Source organism: Populus nigra, chromosome 5 (assembly GCF_951802175.1).
Source record: "Populus nigra chromosome 5, ddPopNigr1.1, whole genome shotgun sequence".
Taxonomy (NCBI): Eukaryota; Viridiplantae; Streptophyta; class Magnoliopsida; order Malpighiales; family Salicaceae; genus Populus; species Populus nigra.
The window spans coordinates 6,806,554-6,820,381 of NC_084856.1; the positions used below are offsets into that span (position 1 = coordinate 6,806,554).

The following is a 13,828-nucleotide window of genomic DNA, read 5'->3' on the forward strand; positions in this document are numbered from 1 at the left end:
AACAAATCTCCACCTTGACTTAAATTGAGTTAACTTACAAAACTTAAACTTTTCTTTGATTATCTCCACCAAACATCTCTCAAGTGCTGCACAAACCAATCAAGTCCAAGTAATGCTTAAACTTAACTATAGAAATAGGTTTCTTTAACATATATGCAAGGTTCTCAGCTATAACAATCTCCTTCCCTGACACAACACCTTATAACATGATATTTAGAATGAAATGATATGTAACATTAATAAGTTTGGTCATTTCATAATACGTCTGGTTCTTCGTCAGATGAATAACATTCTAACTATTACAATGTACAACAGTTAGCCCATATAACAAACCAAACTTACCAATCAAACCTTTTTCGTTGTCAATGTCATATACTCAGCCTTTATTATAGACAAGTAATATCTGGATGAAACCATGCATCATGACTAGAGAAAACACTTCATTAAAGTCAACATCTTCCTTTATATAAAACTCTTAGTAACTAGACATGATTTAAACATTGTATCATCAACCCCCAGGATTTTATATTTCCTGGTGTAAACCCATTTGCACCTAATAATCTTCTATCTACGTGGTAGTTTAGCAAGCTCTTATGTTTGGTTTTTATAAAGAAACTAAGTTTTCTCATTCATAACAATTATTCACTAAGAATATTCTTTGAAAAAAATATTTTTTTATAAGAACGAGACTCATGATTATCAAGATTTTTTATAATATTTAAGGTAAAACAACTAAATCAGTATAACCATACTTAACCAGTGCTTTTCTTTGTCTTCTTTAACTTCCTATATCAATAATATAAAGTTGTTTTTCATGTGCATTTTTAACAATAATATCTTACACCACTTCCTCAGTAGGCTTAGCTAAAACATCTTCATACAATCTCTCTAAAGCTCTAACCTCAAGCTTTACGTGCTTACTAGTACCTTGGTTCATCTCAACATTAAACCAGACAACTTATTTTCCTTGTGAAATATAGCAGATTCATCAAAGGTCACATTTTTTATAGTAATAAACTTAGATGACTTGAGATCAATACAACACTATCAATATCCCTTCACTCTAAATGAATTGTCTAGGAATATGCATTTTGTTACTCTCAGACCAAGTTTATCTTTCTTAGTTTAGAGCATAAATAGAACAACCAAATACTTATAGTTTAGAGTAATCAGTAAGAGAACCATATCATATCTCATAAAGAGTCTTTAACTCTAAAAATGTTGATTAAAATCTTTTCACCAAATAATAACCTATGTTAACTATTTTAACCTAAAAATATTTCAATAATCCATCTTGTGAAAGCATACAACATGCAACTCTATTTCATTGTGGTGTATTTCTGACATTGCAATATTTAGTAATTTTTTTATTCCTATAGAACTCATCAAATTCACATTAGCAGAATTTCAAACCATTATCATTTTTAAATGTTTGGTCTTCTTATTAGTCTATTTTTCAATCAAGGCTTCCACTACTTGAAGGCGATGAACTCATTGTTTTCTCTCTTCAAAAAATACATTCAGACCTTCATAGAATAGTCATTAATAAATATTAATAGATATTGTGCTCCAGCCATTAACATAACAAGAGAAGGATCTAAAAGGTTAGAATGAAAATAATTCACAATACTCTTGGTTTAGTACCATGAATAATCATACATAATTTCACCTTGCACTATTTAAAGAAAAAATTGAATTGTTATTATATGTAAGGCATTCAAATGTTATTTTCACCACACCAATTATTCAGAGCTTTTAACTTTTAAAACAGAGATGAATACTATTAAGAAGAAGAAAACAACTCAAATTATCTAAACCACTTTAGGTAATGAATTTTTAAAATTTTGAAGAAAGGATAATTCAAGAATTACCTGAAATTTATTTTGGATAACTTGGGTAAAACATAAATAAATTGGATTACCTAGACTATATAATTTAATTATTTATTTAAGTACTAACTTATTTATAAACTTTTAAAACTAATGGGAGTGTAATTTTTCTTCAGCCTAATTTTATAGTCAAGACTTTTTTAGTGCTTAATTTTATCTAGTTAGTTGAGAATATTTAAGGAATTCTGGATTAAAAAAGATGGTGGTAAAGCGTTTAAAATCCGGCTAATTCAGACAAAATATAATTAGAATAATTAAAAAAGCTTATTTCAAGTCTGATAATTTGAAGAGATTTTTTTAATAATTAAAAAATTCTTCAAAATAACTTTTTTTTATTCTTTATTCGAAGTACCTATATAATCACCCCAATTTCGGAATACTAAAATCCAAATCTCGTTGCATCACCTTACAAATTGCGAAGAGGTGCTACAACTCAAGCTAAATGCTTGCGAGTTTGTTTGGAGTCAGGACATTAGTATCTTTATCAAGATAAAATTACATTTCTATCCCGATAATTGTTAAAAATATGTTACTCAAAACACAACCTTAATTTACTACTCAATTTCCTTTTGACCATTACATTGAAAAGAACAGAGATTCAACAGCCAGATCCCATACTGTTTATATGGCTGTTACGGTGAACAGAGCACTAGACGGACAAGAAAATAATAATAATAAAAAAAAACCTCTTTCACCGTGTTTGATAGTTCAAGTTCAATATATAGCAGGAGATTTTAGAAGAGTGGGCTCGGGCATGGTAGTCCGAGCCCAACTCCCTAAAAAGTATGGGCACGGGCAAGAAATCTGAGCTCATGTTGGGCATGCTGAACATGCTATCACACCCAACACTCTCATAGGCTCGGGCCCGGGAGTGCACCCCGAGCTCAACATATTTAGGTCCAGGCTCACCTCTTAGATCTATTTTTCATTTTTAATGAGCTCGAGCCCAACACTCGCCATAGATTTTTCTGAAACCCATGCGAGTTCCTCAATATTTTATATTGATCCAATACGTATTATCATGAGTAGAATACAACTCAAAATATCATAAGTGTAAATTACATTTTAACCCCTCCTGTTCATAAAATGACAAGATTTATAGGCTATAAATACACCATGAATCCTTCAAGTCAAAAGTTCACGATTTATTCATTCTTAATATTTTAGCATATATATTTTCAGAACTTATTTCTCTAAAATATAATTATATTTTTTTATATAAAATTACTGAATTTATCATAAAAAAACCATCATATTTATAAAAAAAATAAAATAAATTTACATGTATCAGGTGCTAGTCATATAGCTTACCAGTGAACACATACTTTATACTATTCAAACTTTCAAAGTCAAGAAAAAAAAAGTCAATAAAAAATTGGATTCGGTGACTAAACCCAATCCGGTTACCACAAAAAGGAAGTGGTGGTTGAAGGGGAAGAGGAGCTCATTTTTCGAAACATGATAGCATTAAAGAACACTAAATAACGAAGCCAATATATATATATCACCATCACCTTGGACTTTCGTAGGATACATCATCTTTCGCCATCACTTTTGCTGCACCATTTAATTGCTCACCAATATATACAAAGCGAAAGGAATATTTGAATGTGGTTCAACGAAATCAAATAATAAATAAATATTTGAGATTCAATTTGAAATGCACCGCTGCAAAAGCTCTTTCAAACCTTAAAAAAAAAAATTACACTTTTGAACTCTAAATAAAAATTCTAAAAACTTTAAAATTAATTATGTATTTTCTCTGTATTTTATATTGTGATCCTTTAAATTTTGATTTTGTCCTTGGAAGACAATTTAAAATTTTATCCCATCAAATATATAATAAAAAATTAAATCAAATAAAAAAAAGTACTACAGTGAAAATTAACAAACTCTATGATATTTTAGTATATTTGTTAATGATAGTGACATGGTATCATAATTATAAAACTTACTCTAAGGATCAATTTGGAGCAAGAATCAACTTTAATTTTTTTTTTTTTGTAAAAATAGAACATCATTTAAAAAAATTATAAAAAAAAATCAACAAATTAAAAGTTAAATTTTACTGAATCACCAAGTTTATTTTTTTCGGTTTAGTTCATGTCTCGAGTTAAGAGTGTGTTTGATAGTGTAATAACGATTATTTTTCAAATTGTTTTTCGTCTAGAAATATATTAAAATAATATTTTTTTTTTATTTTTAAAAAATTATTTTTACATCAAGCATTAAAATGATTTGAAATATAAAAAATATTAATTTAAAATATAAAATATAAAATAATTTAATTTTTTTAAAAAAATATTTTTAAAATACAAAAACAAACCAAACCTAAATATATCACCAGTAATCGTGTCACACTGGTCAGGATTTTTATAACTATACATGGAATAAGACACGCACTCTCTCTCTCTCTTTCTTTCTCCCGCGTGACTGTTAAAAGAAACTAGACTAGCATCATGATAGAGGAGGCTCGAGGCAGTCATCATTTGTTGTGACATTATTAAGCAAGGCCGCGAGGATTAGTCAAAACAGAGGCAGCAGAAACAAAAATACTCATCGCATAACCCCAGAAATAAATATAAGCAAAATGGCTTCTGCTTTTTCGGAGCTGGCCTTACTTTTATGAAATGCATGTGGGAGTTGTTGGGAGATTTGAATCTGAAGTCAGAACAAGCAGCAGCAGCTGCTAGTGACCAAAGTTGTAAAAATAAGATCCATGAAAATAAAATAAAGGATCTTTATGGATTTGAAAATTCAAACAAGAAGAAAAGGTTCTTTCTTAACTGCCTTTAAAAATTACATGGACACAGAGATTGTGGATCCAGCATGCATGGAAAGCTACAACAGGTTTCTGGCCACGACGAGGAACCCCACATCATGTTCTTTCTTACAACTAATATATGCTTGACAACAAATGCGAAACACAACATTATCCTAGCTAGGCACATGATCGAGGAAGGCACATGGCTTCTACGTACTAGCTGGATTACTTTATTCTGGGTTCCAATCTTGTTAAAATACTCGTTTGTTCATGATAACAGTAAAATGATAGTAATTTTTAAGAAATGTTACGATGAAGTTTCTTTTTTAAATAATATAAGTATTTGGATAGGTGGAGAAGCTACATATATAAGATATTCATTGTTTGCTAATTAACTAATAAGCATGTTTTAAATGAATACGTACAATTTTATAAAATGTTTTTTGAGCTAATAAAAAAATAATTAGTATAATAGCTTTAAGATGTGGATCAATAAACTTAAATTAATAAACATCATTTAAGGGTATTTGATTTTTACTATTTTTGTTTAAATACAACAAAAATAATATAAATAGAAACAATTATATATATATATATATATATATATATATTAGCATAATGTTTTAATAAAATCATCGTATAAAATATTAATATGATAAAAAATTATTTATATATAAATAATCGGACATTATGCGAGCATTGCTAAATAACATAGCTACAAGCTCAAAAAGTTATAAAAAAAAAACATATGAGTATATAATTATGTATTTGCACGATCTTTGAATTCAATAATAAGTAAAATTGATTATAAAATAAATTATAGATGACGTATTTATATAGTTTGAAGATTTATTATTAATTATAATTTAAGGGATCATTATAAAAAAAAATCCTGTAGTTTACTCATTTTTTCAAGTTTTTATTGTTTAGAAAATTATGCTCGTCAATTAAAATTCTTAAATAGAATAAAATAACTAAATTATCATTATAATCAATTAAATAAAATCTTTCTCTCTCTCCAAACTAATTTCTCTCTTCTCTTAGTAATTTGAATCTAAATCAAAACTTAATATAGTGTTTTTAATTGATTTTTCTCTTCTTTTTCTCTTCTCACGTTGCTGAAATCTTTCCTTTATCTTTAAAAGCAATTAGTCCTTCCCCCCCCCCCCCCCCCCAGAAATGCTTGAAAAAACCCAAATTAAAGCTTATGGAAACCCTAATTTTTTTAATCTTTGTTCAACTATTTTAATGCACCTATATTGTTAATCTCTCATAGTTTGTTAATGCGTAGGTGGTTTATGATTTTTGTTTTTTCTTCTCTGTAGCTTTCCCTCAAATCAACCTATGTATCTCTCATTGCTGGTGTGATTTTGATTTGAAAGAGATGAGGGTTTATTGGTGATAATAGATGTCGAAGGAGGAAAAGACAGGTTTGGTGGTTGTGCAGGAGGAGATGTGGGCTGATTTTACCAAAGCATATTTTTGGGTACAAGCTCATGGCTTGTCACGTAACTTTGCAAAAACTTGCAAGCATCGACCATTTCGTTTATTTGTTCCATTTGTTTGTAATCACATTCAAATCTAACTGGCAAGTCAGTATTTTTAATTTAATATTTTTTATATTTTGTTAAAAAATCTAAATTAATAACGGGGTGATAACTCAAGCGAATATAGATTTAACAAGTTGTCAAATCTAACATACTTTATTTAACCATAAGTCAAGCTCAAGTAAACATAAGGTTAGTAAATTGCTAAACTTAATATACTTGAGTTCAATTATATGTTGAGCTCAAGATAACATGGGTCTAAGAAGTTGCTCGACTCAATATACATGAGTCAGTCATGTGCTGAGTCAAGATAATGTTGGTTTAACAAGTTGTCAAACTCAATATACTTGGGTTCAATCATGTATTAAGGTTAAGACAATATAAGTCTAGTCAATTGTCATACTTGTCTCTCATAGGCCTCGCTACATGCCAAACTTAATTGGTCTAGAGGTCGGTAAAAAATTCATATTAGGACCATAATGTTTTGTCTTAAAACTATTAACATGAATTATTCATGTTAGAAAATAATTATCTCTTTACATTTATATATGTAAAAGGTCTTCTAATGACATACTATATTTTCATCTTATTAATGATTTGTTAAGAATATTTGACTCTCGTTAATGACGTGTAAGAGATTTTTATTTCTTATTAATGTTATCTTGAAAAAATGACTTTTAAATCCCTTCATTTCATCAAAATAACAAGATTCAAGGATTGTAAATAACTACTGAACTATAAATACTTACTGAACTATCCAGGTAAAAAGTTCACATTTTTTCTATTCTTCAAACATTCATACCTTAACTCTTAGAGTATTCATAGTACTAAAATAAGAACAAACACTCTTACTCTTGAAATTTAAAATTTAAATTTTTTTCTTTTATTTATTACAATTATTTATTTAAAAGTCATAGATTGTATTATCGGAGGATCCTTAAACCCCATCAAAAGAGATTGTTTTGTAGGTACTATGATTTCTACAATCAATCATATACTTTGAATAAGAAAATATTGATATGATCATGTGATAAGTCACCATCACCATCCAAATACCAAATATCTTCATTCATGAGCATACCAAATTTTGTAACATCACCACTAACCAATCACATAGCCTGTTGGTGCTAGACAAAATCCAGTCAAACTAGTTGAAACAAAGTTGCTTATGGTAGTAAAGTCTAATGCAGTACATGTGGCTATAGAGTTCTTTTCTCCTCTTAATTTCATGTTTTCAGCGACAAAGAATGAAGAAATGGAGAAAATATTGCAAAAGTTCATTAAGTCACTCAAATTGGATTTTGCAGGTAAAGAAACTTGACAGTGAATAATTGGAAAAAGATAGGAATTTTGTCATGATTTGTAGGATATGTAAATTATCGGAAACTGCTAATCAACAGGTCATAAATATAAAGGCCCTCCAAGATAAGGCGTTTGGTCTAAGCAATCTGGATTTCTTTTATTTGCAGGAGATTTGGGGTGCGGGTTAAATAAGTGGTGAATAGGATTTTTTTCGGGTGTATTTAGGAATGCAGTGTAAATTTTAATTTTTTTATTTAGAATAATTTTTTTAAAATAAAAAAAATTATTTTAACATATTTGAAAAATATTTTAAATCATCATACCACTATTACCGAACCTCAAACACACTTAGGCTATGTTTGTTTTCCAGAAATCACTTTTCAGAAAATTATATTTCAAACTTTTCTGTGTTTATTTGCCATTAGAAAAGTTGGTAAATGGAAAACACTTTCCAGTTAAAGAAAAATTTGGCTTGGTTTTCAGGAAGGTGTTTTCCTGAAAATTTTGGACGGAAAACACTTTCCTGAAGTTGTGAAAAATTTAGAAATATCATATTATTTACTGATTATATCAAATTTGGTCCTCAAACTTTTGATTTCTCTCTCTCTCTCTCTCTCTCTCTCTCTATATATATATATATATATATATATATATATATATATATATATATATTGTTTTGAATATTTATTTTTTAATTTCATCTCTTAAAATTTAATTTTTATATTAACTTTGGACCTCATTTTTATAATTGTTATTTGCTTTTTCCTTACTATTTTTTTTTGAAATTTTTTATGTATCAAATTTGATCCTCATTCTTTTGATTGTTATTTATTTTATTTGAAATAATTAATGAAATGTTAATTAATATTATTTTAATTTCTTCATCTTTTTTTTAGATTTGATTTCTATTATTTTGATTATTATTTATTTTATTTGAAATAGTTTATGAAATTATATTTTTTTTCAATTTCATTCTCATTCAATTTTTTAATTTGTAAAATTTATCCTTATTATTTTAATAAACTTGAAAAAATAAAATATTAATAAATTATTTTCCATCTTATTTTTCATAACATAACCAATCATTAAAAAATATTTTTTAACTTATTTTCTATTATACTACCAAACATTAAAAAAAAATATTTTTTTAAAAAATATATTTTTTCAAAATTTACTTAAAAATAAATACATTTCAACAAACAAATAGAAATTAATTAAATGACAAAGTTGTCAGAGCAGGCAAGGTGTGGAACTGAAATAAATGAGGCAAGTTGTTATGGCGCCACCTCCAACTCCATGCTGCGATTGTTGTCGTTCATCGTACGTTAACAATGATGATAATAAAATTACCCTAGCCCTAGTTGGGATCCAACATACGATCTCATTATTGCAGTTCCACATCATTGTCGAACAATCCCAAACTATAACGAGAGACGAGGAAGAAAACCCTCGGAAATAGATCTTAATTCAATTGATATACATGGAGTATGTACAAGTTGCGGTGTGATAAAAGAAGGCTCAAACGCTCTTCTCAACCTCCGATGAGCTTTTGCTCAGCAGGGCGACACATCTTCCAAGTGCATAAAATTAGTAAATTTACACTCTCGACAAAAGTTAATTAACTCAAACATTAGTCTCGCAAAATTTGCCATCTATCCGGTTTTGAACAGCTTTGACAGCAGCAACTCTAGCAGCAGTTGCTGCCCTATTTGCAGCGTGAACTGCCTTGTTCACTTGTTCATCCACCCTGCGCAAGTGAATAGCATTTTCTGCTGTTTTTCTGGCAGCCTGCAATTTAAAGCAATCCACAAGAAAAAGGGTGAGAAGGGTGAAAACTCTCTCATGACCCATATCAGTATGGAAGTTTAGGGTCCATATAAATTACCTGAACAGCTCTTAGGACGGCATCAGATAAAAACGGTAAAGGGTTTTTGAGGGTACCGCCATTCCATTCCCCACATCTAGTGTCGCCACTGCGGAAAGTATACATGCCATAACCTTGCTTCCGTCCTTCATGCCATGATCCCTCATAGCAGTGGCCATTGGCGAAGTGATAAACACCGAAGCCGTGCATTTTGTCTCCAAAGTATTCTCCGGCATATCTGTCTCCATTCCTGCAACACAATCAATTTCTTCGTCAGTATTGAGCTCCTACTGTGTAACCAAATAAAAAACCAACAACATAAAGTTGCTTCGATGCGTAGAATTTAAGAAACACAAAAGCACAAACCAACTGGAACAATAAATCCATTAGAAAAATAAAATTAGGAACAACCATTTCAAATCGACTTTAATCCGTAAATATAACTGATCACAAACAATAATCAGCTTGCACTCTGCTGTTAATCATTATCAGTTACAGAGATGCAAGTCAAATAATCATAAATGGAATACTAAATATATCACACATTTACTTCATACACCAAATTTCTACTGTTTTATCAAATCATGAACAGATCTAAAATAGGAACCCCCATGATAATTGAACATCACACGCTTAGAAAAGTTAAACCAAATGAGAAAAGTAAAAACACAGCCACAAAATTAGGGGAGAAAAACAGAAACTATAGTTCAATTCAAGAATCCACCTGAAAAATTACCGAAGATTCCATCTTTCAACCATCATTTTAAATCCCAGAAACCCAACTTCACACTGGAAAGCTGAATTGGAACTAAGAAAATACAATGGTGAACCCCGAAAACAACTAAGAAAAAATAATTCGTACAATGGTGAACCCCGAAAACAAAAAGAAAAATCCTAGCTGCAAGAGGATTTTTAAAACAGTAACCCCAAGAAACAGCATAAAATAAAATTCATATATATAAATTTGAATTCAAGAAGACAAAAATCACCTGAAATGGTAAACACCAAGGCCATGTTTGACGGCACACTTGAATTCACCAACATAGCAACTCCCATCTGCACAAGTCTGCACTCCAACACCATGACTCTGCCCGTTAAACCATTCCCCAGCGTAAGAATCCCCTGTATAAAACCTATAAACTCCATAACCATGCCTTAAACCCTGTCTATATTGCCCTCTATATCTACTCCCTCTAGCCCAGCTCTCTATTCCATATCCATCATATCTTCCATCAATCCAATCACCTTCATATCTCCCATTCACAAAGAAATTATAAACCCCACTCCCATTACACCTCCCTTTGTGAAACTCTCCTTCGTAAAAATCGCCATTGCTATAAAACTCAATTCCTTCTCTTATAATCCTCTTCTCTAATTTCTTGCCTTTACTATTGTTGCTAACATTTGGGTCTCCAATAAACCATTGGACTTGCTTTGATTTGGTTCTTGAAGTAGAAAAATTGAATCTTTTTGTACTCTGTTCCCATAATTGCTTGAAAACTATCAAATTCTGGTTGATTAAGTTCTTGTTCTTGCTTGCAAAGAAGAGAATTATAGCAACGAAAATCAAAGCCAATAAGAGATTCTCTGATGTGGATATTTCTTCTCTTCTCAAGTAGAAGAAGAAAAAGAAAGAAAGAGAAAAGAGAGTGAAAAAAATGAGCGAAACCAAAGTGAGTACTGGTGTGAACCGGGTTGAACCGGTTCTTCTTGGGGTTGAACCAGACCGATGCAGCTTTACTTTTTTCTGTTCGTCTAAACCATCTTCTAGTTTTTGGTGTTGGTGCTGCTGGGTTTTGATAACGTCCTCTTCGGCTACAGAAGTTAAGCTGTGAATGGATGATCGGATGGTGGGAGATGAACGGAGGAGTGAAGATTGAGTTCTTGTAAGCTTTGTTTGGCTGCTTTTTTGAGCGTCCATTTTCTTGTTTGGAGATCCGATCCAACACACTAACCCCCCCCGTCCGATGATTTTCTTACTGGGCCCTCCTGTACCGCGATATTCTTTTTAACGTTGTAATTTTCGCCGCCGGCGACATATCTCAGGCAGCGCACGTTAAGCAACGTTTAGCAGTATCAGAGAGCACACACAAGTAGAAAAAAATGATACAGAAAAGAACAGCAAGGCGTCTAGTTCTGAGAGTGGAAGAAAGAAGGAGCGAGTGGATTTTGTTGGATTTAAAAGAGAGATTTTGTAAAGATTTTGGACCGGGTATTTATGGTGTAATGGGAGAGGTAGGGGATTTAATTTAATATGGATCGTTAGATGTGGGATCCAACGGTTATATAGGGAGTTGGGTTTTAGCCGCTGGATTGAATCGAAAGGGGGTCCCGGTGTTGACGGGAAGGTATGATGCGTTCGTCGGATGTAAAATCGGCTCCTTTAATTCTTTACCGTGGCAGGCCGGCACGTGCCATCTCACTTTTTCTTATTTTCTTTTAAAAGTACATGTTTTTCCATGTTTCGCGGTTTTATTGTATTATGATACCCCTTGATCCTTTCACCGCTGATGTGGCGATTTTGTTAAAGAGAAAAAAAAAAGGGTGGGCCCATGTGGGTAATGGCGAGGATTTAGTTTGGACGGGGATGATGTGCTAGCCTTCTAGGACATATCGCCACCGTTGACGTGGCTGTCATGGAGGTGTTAAAGTCGTGGTCGCTGATTTGGACGACTGGATATTTTTGTTTTTTTAATTTTTGTTTGCTATGTTACTGGGGCCATTATCTGCACCGTCGATATATCTATGATGAAGTTCAACAGGGGGTGAATCAGTATCAGGACGGTCATGATTAGTTCAGAGGATATCACGTGAGGAAGGTCATAGGTTTCTTTGGAGCAATAATGAGAGGGGTGGTAGAGATAAGGATTGAAGAGGAGAGAGTAGAGAGTAGAGAGAGGTTGTTGGATTAATTGATGAATTTATCATTTAGTTGCGAAGCCCAATATCGTAGCCTTTTGTAGGAAATGCTATTTATGTGGTGGTTAGATTCTTTACTGATATTCTTAGGAGCAAGCGCACAAAATTCCCAGGGGCAAGATGGGAAGGGATCAAATATGACCATGCAATGCAAAAAAAAGCAAGCGGACGTGACTTCGGAAATTTCCCTCATCCGCTTTTACATGACTTGAAAATGTTGGTTGTAATTTTCTATGCTGCTTTCATTTCTTTTCTTTCTTATATATATATATATATATGAGGGAAATTTCCGAAGTATATATATTGGTTTCTGAAACCATCCCTTTTAATTTTTTTCAGGTCCATGAGAAAACAACAAAAAAAAATGTTCTAGGATGAAGTAGGAGATAATAATTTTTTGATGGGCAACTTTCAGAGTTGGGTGTTAACAGTATGAATTGGTGTTCTCAGACTTACATAATACAGGGTTGAGAAATCTAGGGCTAATCGGTCTGATGTGAATGGCTTCATAAAGCAAGGATAAAATTATTCAAGATTTTCATTGTGGTACAAAATTTTTCACTTGATAATATATTAAAATAATATTTTTTATATATTTTTTTTAATTTTTAACATCATTACTTCAAAACTATAAAAAAATACTAAAAAACATTAATTTAATATTTTTGTTTTCATGTCCAATACACTCAAACGCATGTATAAATCCTAAACAACCTCTAATTAGACAACCTAAAGCTCTAGTAAGAGAGCAAAGATTATGTCAATGAATGTGATATATTGTAGGAAGATTTTAAAAAAAATATATTTGTGTTTCTTATTTATTTAATATATTTTTATCTAATTTAGAAAATTAAATATTATATTTAATAATTTTTACTCCTCGTATTTGTTTAGGATATTTTTTATTGTTTTTCCTTTATTTTCAAGTTTTTTAGTTTGTTTAAGACTTTTATTGTTTCTCTTTTATTTTCAAGTTTTTTAGTTTTTTATGTTAATTTTTTGTTTTATTTAAAGATTTGTAAAACTTTTAATGAGGCAGACTACTTGAAGACAAAATATTTAGTAATAAAATTTCAAATTAGGGTTTCTATATAATCCTTTGTTTAGAAAATTTTGTGTTTTTCTTGTATTGTTTGTGTTTGTGTTAGATGGTAACAGAAGATAACATATTCAGGTAAAAAGGGATGTGGAGGTTCCCTATCAAGAAAGAAACATTCATGAGCTGATGATAAAAGACATGCATGTAGAGATAGACTGCGGAATTGAAAAGAGGTGTTCATGAAGTGTTTATAAAAAATATATGAAGACGAATTACAAATTTAACCTATTAGTGAGTAACACAATCAAATAATTGATGTCTTCTCCCAAGTATAGGAGTGTCAAATTAATAAATAACCCAACAAGACCAGGGTCGATCCATAAGGAGGTTAAGGATATAAAACCACAAATAATAATAGAAACAGAGTTAAAGAAATCTAAAAGATGTGATATTAATGTAAAGATTTAACAGAGATAAAGTAATTGTCAAGGATAAAAGATCTAC

The 13,828-nt window shown here is 30.9% G+C and overlaps 1 protein-coding gene across 1 annotated transcript; it reads right to left on the reverse strand.

The window, feature by feature from the left end:
* Window positions 1–8,941: 8,941 nt before the first annotated feature.
* On the reverse strand, window positions 8,942–11,558 carry LOC133693288 (uncharacterized). The gene is made up of 3 exons (XM_062114475.1): window positions 10,356–11,558; window positions 9,388–9,616; window positions 8,942–9,290 (listed from the first exon to the last, which is right to left on the reverse strand). Exons 1-3 carry the CDS (start codon window positions 11,285–11,287, stop codon window positions 9,126–9,128), a joined length of 1,326 nt encoding a protein of 441 aa, XP_061970459.1. The 5' UTR covers window positions 11,288–11,558; the 3' UTR covers window positions 8,942–9,125.
* Window positions 11,559–13,828: the final 2,270 nt, after the last annotated feature.

Bases quoted from the DNA above. Each gene is read 5' to 3' on its own strand.
- LOC133693288 (XM_062114475.1), bottom strand. From the start codon at position 11,287: ATGGACGCTCAAAAAAGCAGCCAAACAAAGCTTACAAGAACTCAATCT. The intron at 9,617-10,355 runs GTGATTTTTGTC...ATTGTGTTGCAG, and splicing joins CTTGGTGTTTACCATTTCAG to GAATGGAGACAGATATGCCG. The intron at 9,291-9,387 runs GTAATTTATATG...TTTAAATTGCAG, and splicing joins CCGTCCTAAGAGCTGTTCAG to GCTGCCAGAAAAACAGCAGA.